At 43.3% G+C, this 27,817-nt stretch overlaps 1 protein-coding gene across 1 annotated transcript; it reads left to right on the forward strand.

Moving 5' to 3' along the window:
- The first annotated feature begins 318 nt into the window (after window positions 1-318).
- On the forward strand, window positions 319-24,976 carry ATG4B (autophagy related 4B cysteine peptidase). Its single transcript, XM_083613885.1, has 13 exons — window positions 319-473; window positions 6,448-6,546; window positions 7,060-7,131; window positions 14,544-14,642; window positions 15,217-15,318; window positions 17,549-17,621; window positions 18,187-18,266; window positions 18,740-18,936; window positions 19,219-19,297; window positions 19,840-19,985; window positions 20,275-20,331; window positions 21,141-21,234; window positions 23,161-24,976. The coding sequence occupies exons 1-13, from the start codon at window positions 464-466 to the stop codon at window positions 23,232-23,234; spliced, it is 1,182 nt and encodes a 393-aa protein (XP_083470011.1). The 5' UTR covers window positions 319-463; the 3' UTR covers window positions 23,235-24,976.
- The last annotated feature ends 2,841 nt before the right edge of the window (window positions 24,977-27,817 follow it).

A 27,817-nucleotide genomic window follows, 5' to 3' on the forward strand; every position in this document is an offset into this window, starting at 1 on the left:
AAGTGTGACGTGAACTCCTAGACACTGCAATGTTGCAGGTGGGGGGGTAAGGGGGCGGGGCGTTAAGGTTCCGTACACAAATATGGCGGCCTCCACGGTCTGAGCTTTTCCTATCCTGTGGTGGTTGTACTATTCGGAGAGCTCGGGAGCACATCCTGAAGAAATCAAAGCGCCCCCCACTTCAGAAAGGTGCGAAGTTGGACCTAAAGGAGCCCGTTTGGCAGAGTCACCCTCTCCGTACAGCAAGATGGCGCCTCCCTAGCATCAGGAGGAAGCGATGCGGTGCAGAAGAGCTTGTTGACCTCTTCAACGAACCTATCCGCCACTCAGATGGGCTGCGAAGAGCTACGCGATTGGGCGAGAGTCGGACAGTCGAGGCGAGTAGGTTAGAGTGCGCCGTTGTGGTGGTCTGTTTCTGTAAGGAGACAGCCGTGGTCGCCCCTGAATCTTGAGCGGGGGCAGAATGGACGCGGGTGAGAGAAGGGAAATGTCTGGGTTACTGGAATGGGGAGGCTATTCGGGGGCCGGCGGGGGGGGCGTTTCTTTGTGTCTGTGGCTCAGGGCTGTGAAAGGGTGGAGGATCGGTCTGTTTATCAGGAGAAGCTGGTGTTGCGGGATGGGCTAGGGAGAGGGTCGTTCAAAGAGTGGGGAGATGGAAGGGGGGCGCTCTGTGTCGGGGGCACAAGAGGTCGTGTCTCAAAAAAGAGAGGGGGACACACTTCCTTTATAGAAGAGGTCATTGGGTAAAGTTGTTAAAAGGAGTCAGGCAAACGTGGTACTTCGCTTCCCGGTCTCGTTTCTGTAATAGACACACAGCTTGCTATGGCATTGTATGCTATTTATGCATTCCCTGCCCAAGCCAGCCTGTTTTTTGTCTTCCTAGCATTAGCATAGAATGGTGTTTTCAGTCCACAGTGCTGACGCTTCATCACCGGTGGGTGCTGTGACCTAGTGAAGTATGCCAGGGTTAAAAGTTTTATGAAGTTGACAAGAACTTGGGAATTAGTGGGAGTTGGTGAAGTTTGCGTGTGAGGCCTTGTAAGCTGAAAGTGTGTTTTTGTTTTTTTGCTCCTCGACATGTTGCTGCAGTGGATTCTCCTTGGGGCATTGTGGGACAGTGCGGCTGCATGACAGCTGGTTATAATACTATGTCAAAGTGCTACAACTAAGATGGAAAAACCGTGAGGATAGTAAAGAATAAGATAGCGAATCAAGTAACTCTCTTATTCTTCATCCCCTCCTTGAACTTCCCCAGTAGGTGGAAAAACATGTGATAGTCAAGGACTGAAGTTCTTAGGTTTCCCCCACTAAATAAGATAACTTAAGCAAGTACACACACATTCTTAAATCTGTGCCCTACTGAACTTTGTTGAAAGCCCCTAGGTGCCTCCCAGATAACCAATCATTCATGTCTGACAGAAATGCACAGTATTCTCTTTCCCCCCCTACTGGCATACCCCTACTGATGAACTGTCATGTAGTAATCAGTTGTTCTGAATCCATCATGGTATGAAATGTATGGCTCCTAAAACTATACAAATACCCTCCAAAAATATATGCTCTTTATTTCACCACACCATAGCTCCATGGCAGCCCTATCTTTTGGAATTTTGATCAAGCCATATGAAGTGAAAATAATTAGAATTAGTTGCAATACAGTATTAGAGTAATTTGATTGCAGGTAACCTGTTTCCTTCAGCCAGAATGCTTGAGGGCAACTCAGAATTGTGTCTGTGATCACTTGCCTTGTGGAAGAAGATTCCTAGTTCAGATCAAATTGTTGGCTTTTACTTGCTGTGTATTTGATGTCAGCCACATATTTAAAAATTGCATTTGTATTCTGCCTGTTCTCTCAGGAGTTCAGAGTGGTATTTTAGTCTCCCAGAAGCCCTGTGAAATGGGCTAGACTGAAAAATAGTAATCTGTCCAGTACTACAGAGTGAGCTTTACAGCTAAAGACCAAACTATTAACACAGTTTGTCCTAGTGTGTCTGTGTTTGTGGTTTTTCGATTTTTACAAATACCTGGTGTTTGAGAGCTGTTTCAGGACTATAGTGTGGCAAATTCATAAAGTCACCCTTTGCTCCATGCCGTGGTTCAGTCCAGCTGGGTGTGTATTGTGTGCAAGCTATTTTTTAAACATGCAAACAGCCATAAAAGGGTTGATGGTGGTAATAATGTCATGACTACTTTGGCTGTTATTGGGTTTCCCATATCCAGCTCTCTAGCCACTGCACCTACTGGCCACCTGTGGAATGTTGTTGTTGTTGTTGTTGTTGTTATATACTGTTTTGCTCTTTTGTTTTCTGTTGGTTGGTCACATGCTGAAGTCATGCAAAAGGGCACCCTGGGGCCTTTTTCTTTGTGGGTTTGGTGGTGGTAATTTTTTTAAAGATTTTTCCCAATTTCATCCCAGTCATATTTTGACATTTTTAATAGTTGGGGCTTATCTCCAGTGCCTTAACACTAACCAATAATTTGCTTACTTTCTTGAAACTGGCACTATGATAAACACTTTATTTTAACATCGGTTGCTAAGGATCAGTTGCCCAAGAAGTTGCTCTTGAGCTAGTGAAGTGACGACTCAGTAATTGAGGTGGCTTTCTTTATTGTAGCTTGGCATTCCAGAAACACTAACAGTTTATTTTGTTCTGATCTTTGACTATAATCACTGAGACATGAATAGGATTTTCTCATTACTAAGAGTCTTAACAATGGCCATTCTTTATAAAGCCTGGCCATTCTAGCTGTGGAAGTTGCAAAGCAGATAGAACAAGTGGTTTTGAGTTTTTTCATGTTGCCTAGGTTCACAGACAGCTGTGAGAATGATGTACCATTTCCCAGAGTGTAATGGCAGTTCCTCGTTATATTTCATTTTTTGTCCTTCCTTTGACATGTAATATAGAATCATTTGTCTGTAAAAATGATGGCTGTGTCCGGATAGGCGACGTAAACCTCTTCTGCTTTGACCAGTAAAAATAACTGTGCATGAATAGCCTATAATGGTGATAATTGGCCTGTGTTATTTATTTATTTTTGGATTTGCTTCCTATGAAACTTATTGAAGCGATTTCACAACACAATAAAAACAGTTAAAACAATTGCATATATGGAACAATTTCAAATAAATTCAGATACTGACAATGGAGACTCTGCCTGTCTGATATATAATGGGAGGGATTTCCAAAGGGTAGGTGCCGCCATATTAAATGTCCAGTTCTGGCACTGTGTGGAACACCCTTCCTGATAAGATGGCATCTCTTTGTTTTAAGTCACTTTGAGTCACTTTTGTGAAAACAAATATTGATGGGGGTAAATAAACTGGGTGCTTTCTTTGCCGGTTTGTGACTATCTACTAGTACTACTACTGATTTTATTATTTGTATGCCACCCACCTGACTGGGTTTCCCCAGCCACTCTGGGCAGTACCCAACAGAAAAATAAAAATACGTTAAAACATCAAACATTAAAAACTTCCAATAATAATAACATCATACGTCCAGAATAGAGAAAACAATGTTGACTGTATCACTACAAATCTGGACTTCCTGACTGCTTCCACTTTGTTAAAACGATGTTTGTGAGAGTCCTATCTCCTTTGGATGAAAGAAAGTATGGTGATATAATATATGAGGTGCCAGTTGAAGGAATAACAAAAATAGATAGCAAACAAACATGAATGAAGATCATACAATAGAATAGAAATAATAATACTTACAGTACGTGGCTTCTGGTGAGAGGAGGGGGGATTTTTACCCTCCCTTTTATGGATGTCAATGTGTTCGTTGCAAAATAAATCAAATAATTATATTTAATTTATTTCCCACCCAAATATTCTAATTTTTTGGGGGGAGGGGATAAAATATATATAATCAGCAGCAGCAGGTTGCCATCTCCTAGAGATCTCCTGGATGATCTTTTAGCTTTCTATGTATAGTTGAGTCCTTTTGATTGCTTTTCTGATTTCTTGCCACAGTTAATTGACAAGAGTTTTTCCTTGTACTGCACACTTGGTAAGGTTGCCAGAAGTTATTTGTTCCAGAGCAGCCCCATAAAAGTCAACAGATGAAAGATACTGCGGCTGGCACAACAAGCTAAACCATGTGCCTGTGTATGCTGGGACCATCTTTCTGCTGCTTATCGTCATACTAACTTGACCATAGTATCATGTGGTTTATAATATATATCAATCTTGATATTGAAACATCTTAATGCAGAGGAATTATTGATATGTGACTTGATGGGCATCCTGACTGTCTGGGAACAGAATATAATAAGCTAGTAGTGGGGCATGATGCCCTCTAAGGTGAGGCTGCAGAGCATGTGAAATTTGAACTGAATGTATGATCTGGAGATCTATTGATTTTTTGACTACACAAAATGAAGAAGGTCAAGGAGAGAAAGATGTGACATTGAGGTGCATATTTGCTTCAGAACCTTGATTTGTTCATGTTGATTCAGATTCCTAGAAATGGGTTGTATGGTTCCTTTGGTGTTGCTACAGAGGCATAGAATTTTCTCTTTTTATAGATTTCAGCCTCCTGCTACTTGTTCATCATGTTACTTTTAGTGTTGCAGATATGAGTAAATTGGGGAAAGGTTACATTTGTTTATCAGATTTATTTCTTGCCCCTCATCACATTTGATCCCAGGCTAGGCTGCAACAATATAAAATACAATATGTCAATAAAATACAGTTGAAAAGCATTTAAACAGGTCCATCTCTCATGTAAACCCCAATATACTCAGGTGGCTTAGACAAGTGGTTCTCAAAGTGGGTGGCAGGCATGCCAACTCCTAGGGGTTGGAAGTGTTTTCAACTCCCTCAAAAACAGCTGGCAGGGGCCCGGGCCCCCTCAATGCTGAGGGGGTAGAGGAGGCCGAGTGAGGAGCCGAGCGTGGCTGGTTCCTCCTGAGCATGAGAGAGGAAGCCATGCCGCACTGGGCTCTGCCTTGTCCTGTCAATGCAACGTGTGCATGATGTCACACACTTGCAATGTGAACTGGGCCCCCTCAATCTTAAGTGCAAGGGGGTACCTCTGGTAGATGGTACCCACCCAGGAGCCAGTGGGATTATCTGGGGGGAGCACAAGAGGCAGGGGCACTGCAGGTGTAAATGACTATCAGCCTTTGAAAAGCTGGTATCTTTGGATCAGGGTCATCAATTTTGCCGACTTAATTAAACTATATATTTTGAATTGGATTTTGAATAAATGTGCAGTTGTTACTGTTTAGAATTTTATTGTGCGAGTATCTTCTTTAGTGGGTCGTGCAAACTGCTATTCTGAGTAATGCTTTTTATGGGATAAGGTAAGGGACACTGGAGAGGAGTTTTTAGAACCAAGTGGGAATCGCGAAAACATTTGGGAACCACTGCTTAGACTAGAGGAAGAGTTCTGTCTTCAACTGGTACCACAAAACAGGCAAAGTAAACACCAGCCAAGCTTCAAGAGAAGAGTGTTCCACAACCAGGACACCATTGCTAAGAAGGCCCTCTGCCAGTGTAGCGTGGAATAAGTGTTGGAGTGTCTCTTTTGCTCCCAATAAAAGTGAAATGTAAGACAGGTTCCTAATCTGTAAATTGGGAGTGAAATAGCACTTCTGGGGATGAGGGAGTCTTCCTCGCAGCCCAAATCCCTGAAGGGTTATGAGGAGCGAAGTGTGTAAATTTTGAAAATTGCATAATATTCTTCTCATCTAACTCAAGGAAAGTTGTAGCCTTCAGCTTTTTCCCTCTGAGTTGTTCTTGCTCTGTTACCTCATCTCCTGTTGCTCCTCCTATCTTTATTCTTCTTTCTCTAAAAAAACTGAAGCGCAGGTGGGCCTTGGTGTGACCCACCGGTTGAAAACCACTTTAGAACATACAATGAAAGACCAGAATCTAGATGCATCCTGTAAGTGGCTGGATTCCAGCAGAGTATCTATCTTGGCAGACAGTGAACAGAAAATTCAGCTTGACATGGAGCAACGTGTGTCACGTTGTTAACAAATTGGCTACTGGTTCTTTTGCTGTGTGTTTGGGTGTGAATAATGGTGATGAGGCCACCCCCACTATTGGGTTGTCTTGGGTCTACATATGCTGGAAAAGGAAGAAATGAAATGTTGAGGTTTTAAGATTGGTGATGGGCAGATCAGTTCATAAGCGTGCATTTATCAATCCATTCTTTTCTATGTTGGTGTGGTGCTTTTAAAAAATCTTGATGAAAATGCACATTTAAATATGGACTTTTGAACTTATTTTCTCCCAAAATATATTTAGAAATGTTCATTTTATCTGAAACCACACATTTTAAAAAAACATTTTAATACCTCTTTGAATAAGGAAACTGCATTGCAAAAATTTGGTAGGTATAACCTCCAAACCTTAGCTACATGTTGATCCTCACATGCAGGGACAAAAGCCTCAAAAGTTTAGTCACAGTCTTGTGTATTTTTGTTTTTGAACAGCTACGCTCACGTACGATACTCTCAGGTTTGAGTATGAAGACTTCCCGGAAACCAAAGAGCCTGTTTGGATCCTGGGGAGAAAATATAGTGTATTAACAGGTATTTGAAGGGCTATAAATACTCCAGTCAGCTGTGTTGCTAACTCTACTTTTTGAAGGCTTGGGGTGTATGTTTGTGGCTTTGATTTAACAGCTTGCCTTTCTCTTTTCACTTCTTAACTACCTCCATTGAATATTCATAGAGAGAGCAGTCATCATTCAAATACAGATGTGCAGTCCACCCTCCTTCCCCATTTCCCTGAATGAGCTTAGGCTCTGGAATCTAAAGGCTAAAATAAAGAGAGAGAGAGAGCTCCCAATAAAAGATGAAAAGTTAATGTGTATTCTCCCACATGCATACTGTATTAGTCTTGGCTTAGTTGTCTTGTACCTTTTGTAGTCTGTAGTCCAGAGAGCTGATGAACCTAAAAGGTTCCTAAACCTCCCTAAAAGGAACCACTTTTTAAAAAATTTCTCTTGGTTTGGTTAATTAATTCAGTGACAGTACCACTGAATCATCACAGTGTCAACACACTTCCAGAAAAAATGACATTTGGTGTTTTCACTTCCTTAGAGAAAGAGGAGATCCTGTTAGACGTGACCTCTCGTCTTTGGTTCACATACAGAAAAAGCTTTCCTGCCATTGGTAAGTAGGAGAGTTCATTCACTATGTTACACCTCAAATGAAGTTGGGTTATTTCTTAGTACCCAATTGCCCCTTAGCCCAGTGATGACAGCAGGGATTATGTGTTGAGTTGTGCTCCCAAAATCTGAAAGCTCTGTTCTGCTCATTGAAGGGTGGCATAGAAGCATGTTGCTCTGCTAGCTTCTGGAAAGCAACTTTACTTCTTCCTCTGTTCTGATGCGACATTTGATTCTATTTCTGGTATTCATAGAAAAAGGAAATGTGCTCCCACCTGGAAAACAGGAAACACACAAAAAATGCAGAAGTTGAAAAATATAAAGGAAACTTGTTTTGGAGGGCGGGTGTGTGGTGCTTTAGAAGTCTATTCCCAGAATAATTTATTTGTTGCATATCTGTATACCCATACCCTGGGATCACTTGTTGGGCGAAAGGTGGATTAGAGATGAAAAGAAACATGAAATAGATCAATACTTGACTTGCAAAAGAGGAAAATAGCTTATATTAGTTAAAACAATTTGGCAATATGTTACTTTCAATAACATTGCTATTGGATTTTTAAAAAATGCGCTGGAAGCCAAAGTTGATAGTTCTAAAGAATGCTGAGGATGGAGAGAATTTTCAAGAAGGTGACAACCCACATCCATTTTAAGGTGTTAAAAATAATAATTAAAAGTATAGGTGGAAATTAATGTTTTCTTATACGGTTAGGGTTACATGGAAAGCATTATACTGAGTCAGACCTTTGGTCTATCTACACTGATTGGCAGTGTAGTTTGTTCTAGACAGAGGACATTCCCAGCTCTACCAGGAGATACCATGGATTGATTCTGGGACCCTCTGCATATAAAGATATTCTACCACTGAATTAGGGCAGTGTGCAAAACTCGCATTGTTCTAGGCGCATTTTGCAACTGGGAATTTCATTAGTGTGAGCAGTTTCTAAGCTCTGGGTGCAGTACTGCCTGTCAGGGAACTGTCATCTGAGACGAAGGAGGTGAAAGGGCTCATGGAGGGTGAGAGAGACCACTCAGCGGAGGAGGGGACCAGCAGGGGGAGAAGTGGAGTTACTAGGGAAAGTGAGTCGGAGGGAGGGCTCAGAGATACTTCAAGCGAGAACAGTGGAGAGGTTTCAGGACCTCCCGTAGGGACACCCACTCCTCGGCGGAAACTGTCACGCCGAGAGTCCAGAAGACGCGTTTCCGTTAAGGAGCTTTTATGCTGGAAGAAGTTCCGTAAACGCCCACTGTCCGATGCAACGAGCGATTGATGGAGCCATGCTTAAGGAGCTCCATCACAGACAGAGGTTTGGGAACTTAGCCAAACTCTGAGGGATCAGGATTTTACGCACAAGCAGCTCACCATCCCATCACAGCAATCGGACAGTCCCTGAAAGCAGCTTGTGCAGAGAGGCATCATGAGCAACCCAGCCGGAGCCGGAGGAGCAGCAGGAGCTGGAGAAGGTCCAACTCTGGAAGAAAGGTACAGAGTTTTGGAACTCCAGCTAGCAATGCAAACGGCGAGGCTAGAAGAAAGGAGGGCGCAGGATGCAGAAAAGGCAAAAGGCGCTACACTAGCAAGAAAGATGCCAGGAATGGTGCAGAAGTTTGGGGGGGACCCCAGGAACTACCAAGCCTTTAGGACAGAGATGCAGTATGCTCTCGAACTGCAGTTTAACGACTTTCCCGATGAGGCATCGCGAGTGGCGTTTGTGATTGGCCATCTCGAAGGGGGGGCGAGAGACTGGGTCCGGCCCCTGATGGCAGGGAATAGTGACATGCTGAAGGACGCGAGGAAGTTTTTTCGCGCCATGGATTTGATGTTTTCCAGCGAGATTGAACAGGGGCTGGTGCGCAGACAATTGATGGCTTGCAAACAGGGGAGCCGATCGGTTCGTGAGTACTGGACTGAGTTTACAATGTTGATACATAAATTGGGGTGGGACCTATCGGCGGAACCCATTCAAATGCTCTTTGAAGAGGGGCTTTCTTCGGCGGTGAAAGACGAACTTTCCCGGGCGCCCAGGGCGGAGTCTATGGACCAGCTGACCAAATCAGCGCTGACCATTGGAGCGCGCCAGGAGGCAAGAGCCTTGGAGAAGCGGGAGGGGAAAGGAGAGCGTTGGAGGGATTTCCGCATTCCAGAGATTCCAGAACCCAGTTTCCCGCCCGGAGAGCCGATGGAAGTTGGAACAGCGCGCGCGCGCGCAGTTTCAAATCCCAGTGAAGGGAGGAAGAAGGAGGGAAAGAGCGCCAAGAAATGTTACCTCTGCCAGCAGCCAGGTCACTTTGCCAGAGTCTGCCCGCAAAGAAAGGAATGGCAAGGGATGGCGGGAGCTGTTGGGGGGAAGGAGGAGGAAGTCCAGGAGCCAGTAAAAGCCAACGCCTGTCTGCCACTGTCAGGGCACTGCAGACAGGCCAAGGAGCAGTAAAAGTGCCCACTCCGGAACCTCCAAGACCAGCTCTAGTAATAGAGGTGCTGCTAGAGCTGGCAAACGGATACCCACTAAAGACCAAGGCGCTGTTGGACTCAGGCAGCTCCTGTAATTTTATGAGCAAGGAGTTTGCAGCTGAACACCAGATACAGACACTCCCTTTAAGCAACCCCCTGCAGGTCACCATGATCGATGGGAGGGAGCTGTTGGGGGGAGAAGTTAGCCTACAGACCGTCCCAATGGTTATGAGGGTGGCAAGGCACACTGAAAGGATAGCGTTCAATGTAGCCACCCTGGGAGGGGCGCCAGTCATTTTGGGAATGAGCTGGCTAGCGTTGCATGACCCGCTAGTGGGCTGGCATCAGAGAGTGGTCTCCTTTGGGTCAGCACATTGCCTGGAACACTGCAAAGAGGGAAAGGTGCCAGAAGGGGCAAAAGCCTCCCTAGCAGGGATGGAAGTGGCGGACAAAGGGAAGGTGCCCAAACAATACGCTGACCTGAGCAAGGTCTTCAGCGAAAGGGAAGCAGATAAACTACCACCGCATAGAGACTTTGACTGCCAAATTAACCTGGTCCCTGGGGCCCAGCTCCCCGTGGGCAAGCTGTACGCCATGTCAGACAGGGAAATGCAGGAGTTGAGGGAGTTTATTGACAAAAACCTGAAGAGAGGTTTCATCGGAGAGTCCAGAGCGGTGGGGGGCAGCCCAGTGTTTTTTGTGGACAAAAAAAACACGGATAAACCGAGATTGATCGTGGACTACCGGCGGCTAAATGCCGTGTCAGAACCAGTGACTTTCCCCATGCCCAGGATTGATGACATTTTGACCAGGGTGAGGAAGGGAAAGATATTCACGAAACTGGACCTGAGAGGAGCGTACAACCTGATACGAATAAAGAAGGGGGATGAATGGAAGACAACGATGTTCACCCCCCTAGGGGCTTTCGAATATCTCGTTATGCCCTTTGGATTACAAGCAGGCTCCGCCTGTTTTCAATCGCTCATGAACCATGTACTGGGACCTTTGCTCTACAAGAATTGCGTGGCCTTCCTCGATGACGTGCTGATATATTCAGAGAATGAGGAGCAGCATGTAAAGGATGTCAGGGAAGTGCTGAGCCAGCTGCAAGCAAACCAGTTGTGGGTGAAATTGGAGAAGTGTCAGTTCCACGCCAAGGAGGTGGAATTCCTGGGGTACCGCTTATCAGACAAGGGATTAGCCATGGATCCAGGCAAGGTACAGGCGGTGCTGGAATGGAAGACACCGAAAACGAAAAAAGATGTGCAAAGGTTCTTAGGGTTTGGGAACTTTTACCGTAAATTCATCAAGAACTTTGCCCACTTAACGGCTCCCATCACGGACTGTCTAAGCAGCAAGAAGAAATTCGTTTGGACGGTGGAGGCGGAGCACGCTTTTGAGGAATTGAAAAAGGCATTCGCTTCGGAAGAACAGCTCCTGCATGTGGATTTACAAAAACCCATGAGAGTGGAAACTGATGCCTCAGACCGGGCGGTGCTGCTTCAGCCAGGGAGCAATAAGTCGGAATGGAGACCGTGTGCCTTCTTTTCGCGTAAGCTGAACAAATCCGAGAGGAATTACACGGTATATGACCGAGAACTACTCGCCATTCACGAAGCGTTCCGGAGATGGAGACACTTACTAATTGGCGCACAGCATAAGGTGCAAGTGTGTACGGACCACAAGAATTTGGAGTATTGGAGAACGGCACGAGTGCTCAACCAACGCCAAGTGAGATGGGCCCAGGAGTTCTCCAAATTCCATTTTGAAATCTGCTATGTGCCAGGTCCAGAAAACATCAGAGCGGACGCTCTCTCTCGCAAACCTGAATATTTGGAGGGGGAGGGAGCGCCAGAAGAGAGACATATTATCCCAGAGGACCACTGGGTGTGTGGTGCGGCCTGGGTGGGGCAAAGAGAACTGGTAGAGGGAACGGTAAATGATGAGTACGCCCAGGATAAGCTCAGAGGTTTAAGGAGAGAGGGAGAAGACCCCGGAGGTTTTGAAGAAAGAAACGGGGCATTGTATTACAAAGGGGCGCTATATATACCCGAAGGGGAATTGAGGGGGAGAGTACTCAAACAGCTGCACGACAATCCCACAGCGGGGCATTTTGGGCAACACAAGACCATGTGGTTGGTGACCAGGGAGTTTTGGTGGCCCAAGGTGAGGGAGGATGTACGGGAGTATGTGAGAAGGTGTGACCAATGCCAGAGAGCCAAAGGAGAAAGGCGGGCACCAGCGGGGTTATTAGAACCGTTACCCACACCAGAACGACCGTGGGAGGCGGTGTCGATAGATTTTATGACTGATCTGCCCAAATCCCAGGGGAAAACCGCCATACTAGTCGTAGTAGACCAGTTAACTAAGATGGGTCACTTTGTAGCTTGCTCACATGCAGTCACGGCGGAAGAGACAGCAAAATTGTTTGTAGAACATATTTTTAGGCTGCATGGCGCCCCCTTGAGGCTGGTTTCCGACAGAGGGAAACAGTTCACGTCCAGATTCTGGAGGAAGCTTATGAGCTTGTTGCACGTAGAGGTCAACTTTTCGACTGCCAGGCACCCTGAGACCAATGGGCAGGCGGAGAGGGCAAACGGTATCCTTCAACAATACCTGAGGTGTTATGTCAATGACAGAGAAAACGATTGGGTCGAAAAGTTGGCACTAGCGGAATTTGCTTACAATAATGCAGAGAATGTGTCCACAGGGATGAGCCCCTTTTTGGCTAATTATGGGTGCCACCCCAGGGCGTTTCCAGGGGAAGGAGGAGAGAGATGGAGTGTTCCGGCCGCTGAACTTTTTGTAGAAGAAATGGAAGCGATCCATCGTCAACTCCAACACAACTTAGAAAGGGCCAAAGAAGAATATAAGAGGCAGGCAGACAAGAGCAGAAGGGAAGGTGAAACAATTAGGGTGGGGAGTCGGGTCTGGCTATCAACCCAAGGGTTGCCGTTCAAGGGGAGTTGCAAGAAATTGAGACCCAAAAGATTGGGACCATTTGAGGTCATCCAACAGGTCAACCCAGTGGCTTTCAGACTCCGGTTACCGAACCACATGAAACTGCACCCAGTATTCCACAGGTCATTACTGTCACCATACAGGGGGGAAGGTGAAGGGGTGTCCACACGGGGGCCAGCCATAGAAGAAAGGGAAAGCCGCAACTATGTGGCGGAAATCATCGACTCCAGGTGGAAGGGTAATCAGGTGGAGTATTTGGTCACGTGGGAAGGGGAACCGGAGTCGGAAAACACCTGGGTGAAGGCAGAGGAGGTCCATGACGAGGTCTTGATCGAAACGTTCCACCAAAGGTTCCCCAGGAAACCTCAGACAGTAGCGAGGTTCCGGAGGGAGTACTTTGGCGCCACCGACGATGAGGAGGAACTGGAGGGATTCAGGGAATCGGAGTTGGAAGGGGGTACAGACTCCGAGGAGGAGGAGTACTTGGAAACCGGGAACAGCAAAAGGTGGAGGGAAGTGTTCGAAACTTCGGAAGATGAGGGAGGTTCCTTCAGGGGTTTTGCTCCCTCGCCTCCCGCAGAGGAGGGGAGGGAAGGGGGTGAAGGGGGCCCTAGAGGGGAGGTGGATGTCAGGGAACTGTCATCTGAGACGAAGGAGGTGAAAGGGCTCATGGAGGGTGAGAGAGACCACTCAGCGGAGGAGGGGACCAGCAGGGGGAGAAGTGGAGTTCCAAGGGAAAGTGAGTCGGAGGGAGGGCTCAGAGATACTTCAAGCGAGAACAGTGGAGAGGTTTCAGGACCTCCCGTAGGGACACCCACTCCTCGGCGGAAACTGTCACGCCGAGAGTCCAGAAGACGCGTTTCCGTTAAGGAGCTTTTATGCTGGAAGAAGTTCCGTAAACGCCCACTGTCCGATGCAACGAGCGATTGATGGAGCCATGCTTAAGGAGCTCCATCACAGACAGAGGTTTGGGAACTTAGCCAAACTCTGAGGGATCAGGATTTTACGCACAAGCAGCTCACCATCCCATCACACTGCCCCTAAGATTTCAGATTAAAACTGAAGAGTGGAAGGAACGGAGGACCTTTTTCTGCCTCCCTTACTTCCAGCTACTCTCTGAAGACTGGAGAAGAGACTCTCTTAAGAATATCAGGGGGTTGGGCAGGGGAAGGACTAGACCAGGGGTAGGCAACCTAAGGCCCGTGGGCTGGATGCGGCCCAATTGCCTTCTCAATCCGGCCTGCGGACGGAAATCAGCGTGTTTTTACATGAGTGGAATGTGTCCTTTTATTTAAAATACATCTCTGGGTTATTTGTGGGGCATAGGAATTCCTTCATTAATTTTTTTCAAAATGTAGTCAGGCCCACCACATGGTCTGAGGGACGGTGGACCGGCTCACAGCTGAAAAAGGTTGCTGACCCCTGAACTAGACCATGCAAAAAATGAGCATAATACTTTAGCTGCCGTTCATTCATTTTCAGCTTTGTTTTCTTGTTATAAAAAAGAGTGCCTAGACATTCCGTTGTTCCGCCTATAAGCTAGGTTTAAGGTGCTCGTAGCTTTCATATCTCAGTTTCTAACACTGAATTAGGGTCATTCCCCTTCTCCCAAGTTATAAGTTGTTCTTATAATGGCTACAAAATATCTGTAGCTCTTTTTCCAATACTATGTGTAATCCAGGTTCAGTGCAATAAAAAAAATGTGTGTATGTGTGTTACATAAATATATTTTACTTCATCTAATTTTTGCATTTATTTTTCTGAGCTGAAGAGAAGACCAATATGATACAGTGCAGTCCTATGAATGCCAATGCAGAAATAGGTCAGACTGTGTTCAGTGGGTCTTAACCCCAACAAATGTAAATAGGATTACAGCCATAGCCGAGTTTCTGGGCTTTGCAACCTATGTCTGCTCAGGTATACAGCGAAAATCACATTGCCCCACACCACATATGCCACATGTGCCACTATGGTTGGTTTCTATTCTTTCTTTTTGGTTCCAGGGGGAACAGGTCCTACATCTGACACTGGCTGGGGCTGCATGTTAAGGTGTGGTCAGATGATCTTTGCTCAGGCCTTGGTTTGCAGACACTTAGGCAGAGGTAAGTCAAATCCCCCCCAAAACAAATGAATATGGTACTGTGACAATGTCATATGTTTGTGTGTTCAGATACCAAAAGGGCCTTTTAAAAACTGTATTTAAACTGTGAAGAACTAGACAATAAAGCTGTCCCTAAATATAATATTCCAGTTCATCCTTAGTAGCACCACCTCCTTCATAATAGATAATACGTTGGGTAAAAGTGCAATTCACAAGGGACATGCTAACCTGCAATTATTTGGTGGTGGGTCAACTTGCTTGCTCCTTGCAGTGTGAAGTGTTTTTTGAGCATGGATTTGTCACAGTAGGAATAAATCGTTGCTGTTAGTGCTACATGACAGGAATGCAAGTAAACACTCAACTGGAGGGTGTGAAAACAAGATTGAGGTGTCTTTTGCTACTCAGAGACCAGACTGGAAAGTAAAATGTTGATTTTGCTTTCCATTTCTTTGCCAAACGGTTTTGTTGAATAGTTCGGGATTATAGTCTTCAATATTCTTTGCCATTTTTTGTGATGTTGTGAAAACAAATAATGTGTGGCGTTGAGAAAATTGATTAGATCTTCTATATCTCAGATTGGAGGTGGGTGAAAGGGAAGAAGCAAATGGAAAACTATTACAATGTTCTAAATGCCTTCATTGACAAAAAAGACAGCTACTACTCAATCCACCAAATAGGTAAGATGGATACCTATGCTGTGTTTCTATCCCTTCCTTGCAGTAAGGAGTTCCTGATTTTTAGTTTTTTGAGGGAAACCACTTATAAATTGCACTGTTAACTATATACTAAGAATGTGGACTGTGTTTAGACAGTAAACTCATGCCAACTAATGAGGACAATGGTATATTCAAAGCATCTGTTGCTGTTGCTGTAAATGAACAAAACAACATATGTTGTTTGTGCTGTTCAGAAAGAGAGGTCGTTATGTGAGTTTTGGAGGAGGAGGAGGAAACATGGTGATGGAGGTGATTCAGATTTCACATTTTATGGAACTAGGTGATCTAGATGTGGGCCATTTCAGAATTATGCTTATTTCTATAATAGTGCAATCCTATACATATCTGCTCAGAAGTAAACACCATTGGGCTCAGTGGGACTTTCTACCAGGTGCATAGAACTGTTCCTGAAGTCTTACTTGTCAGTGAGTTACCTGTATTTTTCCTTTGTAGCTCATGTGGACAACACTAGAGCCCATGCAATTAGACTTTTTTCATTTCCTATTGTAAATCTTGTCCCAGAGAAGAAGGCTCTAATCAAGAGATTTTACTCTGCAGGGTAGGCTACTGTACAGTGAGATAGACCTTCAACTTCCTTTCATCTGTAACAATACCAACAAGATATCCTGGCACATCTACTTCACAGAATGTGGGGTGAAATGCACACAAAGTGAAACCCAGTGAGACTTTCCTGAATAGCCTTCTATTCAAAATCTTCATGCTTCTTCTGAGCAATCAAATTACTAGGGAGCCATTAGAAATCTATTTGTTTTTAATTTTTAAAAAGTCCACTGTGGTTTGACCTTTGATATTGCCCTGATATTGTCCTGCTCACAAACAAACAAATGAAGACAATGGTATATTTTTAAAAAACTGTATGCTTTATATCTGGTGCCAGAGAACAACTCTTGCTGAATGTTTTCACTAGACAAAGTCCCTTGTGAGTCTGTCTCTGACAGCTGTATATATCACCTAAATGGTCTTGTGAATCCACTTTTGGATGGATGGACCTCCTCCATATTTAGTGACCATCTGATACGAGGCACTCTCAACTTCATTAGGAATCACAATTAAATTAAAACGAGCAGTCTGATACTATGCATGCTTACTGAGAAGTAAATCCCACTGAGTTAAGTCTGCTGATGCTGTGGTCCTATACTAATTCATCCATGTAAATAAGACTCCTGAAAATAATTAGGATAAGAAAAACAGACAGTGTGTCTGTCAGCGCCTATTCATATGCTTGACTAAGGTCAAGCAGTTAAAAAGAGTCAGTGGATTCTGTGTGTGCAGCACATTCTAAGATTTTTGAGGACTGCTTGAGAGTAACTAATGAAAAGTCAGGAGTTGCCCCAGTGGACATCACAATGATTGGCAGCACCCAAACATATGTAGCAAACACAGAAGTTTTAATGCTTCCAAGGCTAAGGTGCAGAAATGTGCTCTTAGGGATAAATGGAGAAGGCAGGAAACATGTTATAGCCCTGGTCTCCAAATATGCCAAGCAGCTGCAATATGATTTAAGGAGAACTGTGGGTTCTTGGAATCTCTCAAAATCTGGTGAACAGAATGGTTTTTCCAACAATAAAAACTGTGTCAGATTAGTATGGCTTTCCCCATGGAAGCACATTTTTGGTACTTTCCTTGATGCTTCTGAAGACATCTTGTGCATTACAGAGTACGAGCATTTCTCCCCCACTTTTTAATACCTAAATCATTTCAATAGAGAAAGCGTTCAATAGAACGCTTTTCCTAAGCCTTCTAATATGCCTTCTTTGAGGAGTATGCAGATTGTTGCTTGATACATTTTGCAATTATTTCACTGTCCTTTGGCTCCAGAGAGGTAGCAAAATCTAAGTACAGTGGTACCCCGGGTTACATACGCTTCAGGTTACATAAGCTTCAAGTTACAGACTCCCCTAACCCAGAAATAGTGCTTCAGGTTAAGAACTTTGCTTTAGGTTAAGAACAGAAATTGTGCTCCGGCGGCGCGGCAGCAGCAGGAGGCCCCATTAGCTAAAGTGGTGCTTCAGGTTAAGAACAGTTCCAGGTTAAGTACGGACCTCCAGAATGAATTAAGTACTTAACCTAAGGCACCACTATATCTGCTAACTAATTTAAGTACCCATAGTATTTCAGAAAGAGCCTTGACTGAAATTATGGACCAATTATGGTTTGTTTGCTGTTGCAGCCCAGATGGGAGTTGGAGAGGGGAAATCCATAGGCCAGTGGTATGGACCAAACACAGTTGCACAAGTACTCAAGTAAGTGCTCAGTGAATCGAACTATCTTGGGTATTATTATTTTTTAGTACACAAAACTCTTAGTAACTGTTACTGTGCTAAAAATTAGAATTATTTGCCTTGGCTCGAATGATTAGAAAACATTTATCCAAATCAACACACATATATGCAGTTCTGACTTACACCATAGCACAATATGCATTTTGTATTGGGTTAGTGGAAGGGGTGATTGAGGTTAGGGTTCCATATAAGTAAAGAGTCTATGGGGAAGGTGGATAGCACTATGTAGATATTCTGCCTCACTGGTTATTAGAAGGTCAGCCTAGATCATGTCTCATCTCTGACCTTTTACTATGATGTTTGTATTTTATACACACGGGAAACATCTCCTGTGAAATAAGAGCTGCAAAAATTTGCTCGCTAAAATAATATGAAAAATAAGACTTGGGATACCATATTTGCTACATGACTACCACCGGGTAGCAATCTGGATTTCCAAAGTGTTCTAAACCCTTGATGTAGTGGCAGATTCTCCTTTCTCTAATGCATTTGCCTCTTAACTTTCTTCTCGTTCTCTTCCTTCTAGAAAACTTGCCACTTTTGATACATGGAGCTCCTTGGCAGTGCACATAGCCATGGACAATACTGTTGTGATGGAGGAAATTAGTAAGTGTTTCCTTTGTGGGGCTGTGTTGTCTTTTTGATGAAATAGATCTATATGGAATAGAATGGAACTGTGGAGTGTCTATGTTACAGCAATGCTTCTGACTCTCGTGAGGATGTGCTTTAGAATCCAACCAGAAAAGACAAATGAGTACAATTAACTTTCATCATTTCAGATTGTAAAGTGAAACTGATTCTTCACTATGAACAAGGGCACTTCCTTTAAAGAGGGGAAAGAATTTTACAAATATCAGACCGCTGACTAATTTAGGTGGGGCATGTTAGAGGTGGGTGCCTGAAATAGGACAAGAGCAGAAATCTTCTCGAGTGCTTTCATATTGCGCTTGGAGGAAAGTGGAAATGTCCTATTGTTGGTGCCCCGACTCTTAGATTCTATGAACACAAAGGATGGTTTTTTGGCAGCTCTTTGAGACTTTTGCTGAAAGTGTTTCTGCTTATGACTTATCTCTTCATAGGAAGGCTGTGCAAGCTCAGCTGTCCATGTCCTGGGGCTTCAGCATTTCCTGCTGCAGAATCGGACTTGCTTTCCAATGGTTATCCAGATGGAGCAGAATGTATGGACAGGCTATTGTCCTGGAAACCTTTGGTGCTCCTGATACCTCTTCGCCTTGGTCTCACAGACATCAATGAAGCCTACATTGAAACACTGAAGGTAGAGGGGGAAATTACTTACCTGAGAGCAGAACTTGTTTATGAGTAGACATGCCTAAATTGTGCTGTCAATTACCTTGCTCCTTGCACATCTTGTGCACTGCGGTGGTCCTCCCTTGCAGCAGAACATTTGTTCTAAAAATGAGTGTTCTGCTGCCTTTTCCTAAATAATCTGCAGGCCAGCATGTGTCTCCATGTTTCTAAACACAGATTGTTCTTTACTTGGGTAGATTTTCCAGTTTATGCCAGCTGATATGTGACTCATTGCCTGCCTGTTTTCCAGCACTGTTTTATGATGCCTCAGTCCTTAGGAGTCATTGGAGGAAAACCTAATAGTGCTCATTATTTCATTGGATATGTAGGTGAGTAACTGTCATCAGTGAGTACATCAGTGGGTTACCTAGCTAAATTTTGGGAGTACAGCTATAAGCCTACCAAGGGAGCAACTTTATCAGATGCACATTGCCATGTCACATGGCACACATGGCCATTAAAGAAGAATGCTTTGCTAAATAACAAATCTGTGTGTATCATTTTGGTTTAGACAAAGTATTAATTGTTGAGAAATAGAGTCAGTTCCTCCCCCCACCCCTAGAAAAATAGATGCTAGAACTCACCATGAAGTTGTTACAGTAAGTGCCACAATGTTTAATAACAAAAAAGAGGTGCCAGTACTGTGTGCCCATTGAGTACCCCATGAAAAAAGGCACTGAATTGAGTGGTCCCTCATGCATTACCATCTTACGCCATTTTTCACTGTTTCCTTTTGCAAGTATTTAAGACCTCTCTGACTTTTCCATTCCTGATCTTCCCGAAATGTAGCAACAGCGTACATTTGATCTGTTCTCTTCCCATGGGAAGTCTAATATTGTATTTCCTTTTTATGGCGTCTATTTTTGTCTAGGTGAAGAATTAATCTATCTTGACCCACACACTACTCAGCCTGCAGTGGAGCCCATGGAGAGCGGCCACATCCCTGATGAGAGTTTCCACTGTCAGCATCCACCCTGCAGAATGAGCATTGCGGAGCTTGATCCTTCAATTGCAGTGGTGAGTGTGTGCACCTGCAGTGAACTTTCACGTTGTGAGACAGCTGCTAACTGTCTTTCAGCTCTCCATTAGTTTCTAGCTGATTCCTCTCCCTACAAGGACAGTGGTGTTGCCTTGCCTCCCTCCCATCTTCTCGCTATACTAACCTTTTAGCTGTCAAAATGCATCTGCTTCTCAAAACATTTCCAAGATATATTCATTTACACAGAACACGAGACACGATTCTTGCTGATCTTGAAGGCATTTTCTGCTAATGTTAAGCCAATGCAAACTTTGCCTTTCCTTGTAGGGCTTCTTCTGCAACAATGAGGAAGACTTCAATGACTGGTGCCAGCAAGTAAAGAAGGTTTGTCTACAGCAAGTCCTTTGGTAAAAAAGGATAATATGTGCCCAAGTAACTTTAAAAAAATTATAGAAGTGAATTCAGCTTTGATGGACACTGACTAATACACTGGAACAGAATCAGCATTAATGCAAAGATGTGTTGACCATGTGATCTTAGCTTGACTTCTTTGAGACCAGGGCCTTCCTTAATAGCCATGTGACCAGCATCTGGGATAGGTCAGGAATGAGGAACCTGTGGTCTTTTAGATGTTGCTGGATGCAACTCCCCTTAACGCTGTTCCCTATTAGCCATGCTGACTGGGGCTGATGGCAGTTGGAAGTCCAGCAACATTGAGGAAGCCACAAGTTCCCCATCCCTGGGGCAGAGGAACGTTCAGGTTGTACTTAACTAGGGAAATGTTTCAGCTGCTTCTCTTTTTAAACCTTTTTGCCTGCTGCTCCTCCTGTGAAGTTCCCCATTAAAGATATATTTGTTAATATATTTATTGATCATTTGCGTCTTCCAGGATTTTTTTTTAAAGTCATGGTGTTTTGTAAAAGAGCATCTAAGGCTACAATGCTATGCAAGCTTTTAATAATAATCAGCCCAAAATGGGGAATAAGCCCTAATGAATACATCCAAACTTACTTTGAAGTAAACATGCATTGCATTTCACTGTAAAATGATATTAAATAAGCAATAGCTTTTAAAATAAATCCATAAAGTGTGAAACTGTCTTGCTCAGCATTAACAAGTTATGGTAAACCCTAGAAATACCTTGACTGAGGAATTACCAGCTAGTTGTACACTTTTCCATTATTTTCCAACAGTTGTCACTGATCAGAGGAGCCCTACCAATGTTTGAACTGGTTGAACACCAGCCTTCACACTTCTCTAGTCCTGATGTTTTGAATCTTACTCCAGGTAATGCTTGCTTATTTGACTGTTTTTTGGTTACTCCAATTGCATAATTGTTGTGGTAGCTTTTAATTCTTCTTAACCTAAAGTATATGTCCTAGATGAGGCATTCGGCATTGGAAAGCCCACTGAAATTATTCATTTCAGTTGCAGTTTTGGAATGTTTAATCCCATATAGAATCACTATTAAAATGAGCATAGTGACCATTTAGGCACATTTTCTTTCATTAGAAGGGATGAGGAGACCAACCTATTTCTTGCCAGAAATATTATGCATACACTTGTGATACTGGTCTCCCTTCTAGCAAAATGTTAACGAATGCTTTACTTATTTCACCATTCCTGCTTGTGGGAAAACGTTTACTTTTAAATACTATTTTCTCTATAACTGTAACAAACCCCCCTTTTGTTGTTGTTAAATTTATATCCCACTGTTTCTCAAGGTGACTTATGTGGGTCTCCCCCTGCTGTTATTCTCACAACAATCCTGTGAAGTAGGTTAGAGTTGACTGACTCGAGGTCTTTCTGTGAGCTGCTAGACTGAATGGAAATGTAAACCCTGGTTTGCTAGGTCCTAGGTAACCACTAAACCATATTGGCAGTCTCTCCAAAACTCCTCTTTACAAATTTTAACGGAGAATATTTGGTAACATTGTCATTACATAATTTTACAGCCGCAATTAATATTTGACAACCAGCATACAATATTTGGGGACGCGGGTGGCGCTGTGGGTTAAACCACAGAGCCTAGGACTTGCCGATCAGAATGTCGGCGGTTCAAATCCCTGCAACGGGGTGAGCTCCTGTTGCTCAGTTCCTGCTCCTGCCAACCTAGCAGTTCGAAAGCACATCAAAGTGCAAGTAGATAAATAGGTACCGCTCTGGCGGGAAGGTAAACGGCGTTTCCGTGCACCGTTCTGGTTCGCCAGAAGCGGCTTAGTCATGCTGGCCACATGACCCGGAGGCTGTACGCCAGCTCCCTCGGCCAATAAAGCGAGATGAGCGCCGCAACCCCAGAGTTGGCCACGACTGGACCTAATGGTCAGGGGTCCCTTTACCTTTATACAGTATTTAGTAAATTAGAATAATAACTCTTATGTATCCTCTTGAGCAGGTAAAAAAACCAAATATTGTTTAATTTTGATATCAGATTTAGAATCTGAAATTTGAGGTGAAACTCCAAATTGTGAAACTTTAAATTTTGTCAAAGGTTTGCGAAAATCCTTATCAGATGTGATTTGAAATTTGTTTCTAATATTTATCATAAAATTATAGCATGCTTCGCTTGAGTTTCTGCTTTTTAGTGTACACTAACATTTTCTGTGGTTTCTGTTGGTACTGTTTAACATTTTTTGCCAGTACAATGATCTGTGTGTTTCTATTGCCCACTCATGTCAAACTGGACCTGTTAAATTAGCTGGACATGGTGAATCTCATTGCCAGCTACTTGAACTTGTTCTCTTTGGATCATAGACACCATGGCAATGTTGTTGTTTTTTGCATCTAACCCATACGGGGAATATAGTGAAGAGACTCACATGTCATTAATGTGTCCAGGCGCTAATTCACACTTTCAAAGCAAAGTATTGTGCTTTGTATAGAATGTATCACGTGTAATATGCAAGGGAACAAACATAGCTATTTTAGGATAAAGAGTGTAGCATCATAGCACTTTAGTATGCTCTCAGTCTTCAGAGTTAGGGAAATTACAATATTCATTGACCTCTCCCAGGTATAACAGGAACAGAGCCTGTTTGCATGTTATCTGATCAGTGTTTTTCTTTTACCTGCACAAGCAACTTTCCTTAATGTGCTGGTTCCCAAAACAGTCCAGTAGCGTTCCTGGTCTTCTTGATAGATCTAAATATATGTGCCGGTGTAAATAATTCCAGGACTATATTAATTATGATTATACCTCTCTTTGCCTTTCAGATTCTTCCGATGCAGACAGACTGGAAAGATTCTTTGATTCAGAGGATGAAGACTTTGAAATCTTATCTCTTTAAAGAACAATAAGAAGCTAACTCTGCCAATTTGTGTTGTGGGGGGAGGGGAGCTCCATGGAGAGCCTAGGGCTACCAGCTTTCATAGGTGCTTGTTGACATCCCTGCCTCCCATCCACCCCAGCATTCTGTGCAGCCTTGGAGCTGAGTGGATTTTTTTGCAGTGGGATCAAGAAACGGGTCATCATTTAAGGCCTTAATAGATTTAGTCAGGCTTTCTCCGTGCAAGAGTACCTGCAGGAAAAGGAGGCAGTGTTTCCTAGGAGCTGAAGATTATTTTTATGTTAGCAAGCCAAAAGGGTGAGCAAGAATAGTAAAAGCCCTTCCGAGTGCTTGGTTCTTACAAGTTCTGTTATTAAGGAAAACTTAAAATCCCATTTGCTTCTGTCTCACTTTTTGTAGTTTGATGTGGAAACCAGCATAAAACACAGACACCTATCCAATAGCTGTCTCTTTAGCCCAGCAGAATGTGTTCTGTGTAAATTGGGGGGTAGAAGCTCTCACAAGATGATTTGCATCAACTGTTGCTACTCATGCTTTAATTTATCTCGGATACAGTGCTTCCAGAGAGATGTATTACTGCTTTTAAGTTCCAAAATGGCCCTTCGTTTTAAACTCTCATACTCTGCCCAGTGGTGTCATTCTAGAAATCACGGAATCTCATCATGCATAGCAAATGATACAGTAAGAAGTATGGGTCGAAAATTACAAATATAACTTTTCAGTATAGAGAGTAGGGAGGGCTTGGACAAGTGCTCTCTTTCAGCTTGGAGGCCATTCACAGCACATCCAAAAGGAAGAACTGACAAGTTAACCAGGATATGGCTTCATTCAATATAACCTGTATTTGTTGGGTATTTTTCTATTCCATATTAAAAATATGGTGGCTGCTATTTAATAAAATGTGGTGGTAGAAACATCCACCAGCTCACTTGAATTGAAAGTACCTCTGCTTCCTTCTCTTGATTCCATCTCTTTGTGTTTAGATTCTGATCATGAAATCCGGAGATTGTTACATGGATTTAAAATGCTTTGCTTTAATGCCAAAATTGTGATATTAAAAGCCAGAGGCTTGGCCCCCTCTTTCTTTCCCCGGTTTATACACTACACAAGGTTAAGTTTCTCTTGTGTGGTGATGTTCACTTGCTTTTCAGTTTTATGTTGTGACTTGTAAGGTATACTAGTTTCTAAAGAAAAGCTCAGCAAATTCTGGATGCCTTGAAATGTTAATTTACCAGCTCTCAGCTAGGCTGGAAATGGTGGCTGTTGTATTCTTCAAATAGCATTAGAGCTACCTTTGTTTAGAAGAGATGAGAATGGCTGGAGAGGATCCGCCACTCCCCACCCCACCCCCAAGTATTGACCACCTTTTTGAAATTCAGTCGCTTCATTGATGGATGCTGGAGGTGGCAAATATGTTTACAAAGCATTTTTTCCTGCATTTATCAGCAGCGCTATCAGCCTAAAAGATGGCAGTATAGCCATCTATAAAGTAACTGCATCTAGGGGTAACTGGTCTACTGGTAGTAGGTAGTAGGTCTGATTGCCCCTTAAAGCTGCCAGAAAGCAGAGGTCTGAACCATGATGCTTATTTGTCATTGTTATAACTTGCTGTCTTTCTCTTGCTGTTTCTCCTCTCCTCTTGATCATAGACTTTTGGAGGGAGAGGAGGCAGAGGAAGTGGGGCTGTGCTCCATTCATCAACTGCTTTCAATTTGTATCTGAATAAACCAAGTTAAAAGAAACCTTTGTATTTTTGGTACTTCTGCCCTGCTGAGTCGGAAATGTCAGACTAATTGAAAAGTGGGTCATAACCAAATGCTGTTTGCAACATGTTCCATGAAATTTTTGGCCTGCTCTGTAAGATAGGGTAGAGTCCCTTCCCCTGAAGGATCAAACCAGGAGTGGCAAGAAACATTCTGCTCACTTCTCTCCTCCATATTCTGGTACTGCTTGCTTTGTGAGGCCAAAGCTGCATTTTTCATAGAATCAGAATTGTAGAGCTGGAAGGGATCCTGAGGATCATCTAGAATCAAGTCCCTCAGGGCCTCTCCTTGCACGCTGCTTGACAATGCTTGCTCGATCTCTGTAGAAGCCAGAGCACTTCCCCACCAGTTTGTGCGATGCAACGGGTGCTCCTGGGACATGCTCGGTTCCCTACTTATCCTGTGACAAGGGCAAAATATAGGACAGGATCTGGCACTGGTAGATGCCTCACTGCTCTCGTTGAACATGTGCTCTTCTAGTCACTGAGTCTGGGACCAAACTCCTGGTTTCCTTCTGCATTGCTGAGAAGTAGGCAACCTCACTAGGAAGCAAAGAAGATTGATCCTGCTTATATAATACAGGGTGTAATGTCATCCCAAGGTTACGGACTAACTTCTGGGAGAGGCAGAAAAATGAGGTACTTGTTATGTCCTAACACAGCAATCAAACATGAGGCCTAAAGGTTGCATGCTGTCCTTGAGGCTTTGGTAGCCCTGGCACTGCCAAGGATGGTGCTGGGGATGAAGCGTAAGGGCTCAGACAAGGTCCTAGAGTCCTCCACCTTCCCAAAGCCTAGTTAGTGCTTTTTCAACTTTGAGAAGAATGTGAGGGCTCTAGGACCCTGCCAGAGCCCCATGCCTGCTTCCCCAAGTCCAGCGCCTTGCGAGGGCTGGGTGTTTGTATCCTTAGTTTTCTATGTATTTCTGTTTTCCTTTAACACATGTAAAAGAATACTGAGATCAGAAGATAATGATGGAAGACAGCCTCAGTGTCTATATTGCACCTTTGAGACCATAAAATGATGTAGTACTAGAATTGCATCCTACTGTAACCTCCCCTGCTCTTCAGTCCAAACTCTGATGGTGATCTTGATGGTTACCTATAACTACCCTCAAACTGAGTAGTAAGAATTTTGATAATAGCCCTGTGGCTTTGTCAAAACTTTCTGGAAACAAAAAACCTGATTTTTAAATAAAATCCTACCAGATATCCTAGTTTAGGTATAAAGTCTAGCAATGTCAAATTACATAGCACCAATGATCAATTAATATTGAATTCAACATAAAAACTTGAGAAATAGCCTAGGAATTGCCTTATTTTGGTTTTTTTTTAATGGGGAGGTGGTATGATTAAAGGATAGTTGAAATGTATTTATAGATTGCCGCTTAAGTTCCAAAGCCCATGAAGGGATTTATTATATTAGAAAAGGTACACACAATTCCAAGAGAACACCAACATGAGTAAATAAAAGATTTCTGGATATAAAATGCAAGACTGCTTTAAGAATAGGAAAGTGCAAAAATTGGCAAATAAGTTAATAGTAAAGGACAAATTTGAAGAATGCATTTCTAAATATACAAGCAAGTTGCTTCTTTAAATACATCACTAATAGGAAACTGAACAAAGGCTTTATAACCATAACAAGGTTTGAAGGTGATAGTGGGAACAATATTGTGAATCTGCAAATATGCTAATTCTCTACATCAGTCTACACTTTAAAATATGGTGGAGACCCATATCCAAACCACTGCTTCCAAAGAACACACAAAAAAGTCAGAAGTTAATAATAATAATAATAATAATAATAATAATAATAATAATATATTTCTTTAGAAAGGAAAAAGTCAAAGAAATATCCCAAGAATCTGAGAACTAAAATACAGTACTTTCATTAAGACACTGCTCTAATCAGGATCTTTACTACGTAATTGGACAGCAGCCCCCGTAATACTACTAAAAAACAAACACCATAAATGGGGCTAATATAATTAGCAAAGAAATGGTTTGTTGTAGTGTTTTAAAAGCGTGCAAACATTTCTCCTTTCATAATACTGAAATCCAGAGTCATCCAGTGAACTGCCAGTTGAGTTTTCAAGGCTCTTCAAATGTTGTTGGACTCCCAATTACCATTAAACCGAGCCAGCGTGGTCAATGGTCAAGAATGATGGGAGTTGTAGGCTAAAACTTCTGGAGGGTTCCTGTGCCATGCTAGAGTTAAGATTCCTTATTAAGTTAGCCTTATTTTGACCATGTACCATAACCTCAACTCTCTCATATGACACTTTCCCTCATTTTTGCAGGAAACGAAAAATACTGTCCGTGGCAAAGGGTTGTGTGTCGCTCCAAGTATTTAGGTTGGGAAGTTGATGCACTATTCTGTTGGGAAGGCAGGGTGAAACATCACATGAAGTCACCCTAAAGCATCTTGATCTAGAGCAGGGGTGGCTATGTTGTGGCCCATCAGATCTTGAACTACAGTTGTCACCATTTCCAATCCCTGGCCATGGTGGTGGAGCCTGATGGGAGTTAAAGTCCAACAACATATAGAGGGTGACAGGTTAATCACTCTGTTCTAGAGTGAAAGGTGCTTAATCAGCACTGGGGTAGGCATGTTTCAAGTTATTTAAGCCATCCTATCAAGTACATATTGCAGGGATAAGGAACCTCCAGGTAATTCCCTAGCTGGCCCTTGGAACAAGCCCAGGCCCCGCCCCTAGCCTCAGCCCATACCACTTACCAACCCAGCAATGGATCTTCCTTGACTGCTTCTGTAGGGCTGGACTACATCCTTAACTCTGATAATGCCTCTTGCTTGTGTG

This window comes from Podarcis filfolensis, assembly GCF_964270895.1.
Source record: "Podarcis filfolensis genome assembly, chromosome: 5".
Lineage (NCBI taxonomy): Eukaryota > Metazoa > Chordata > Lepidosauria > Squamata > Lacertidae > Podarcis > Podarcis filfolensis.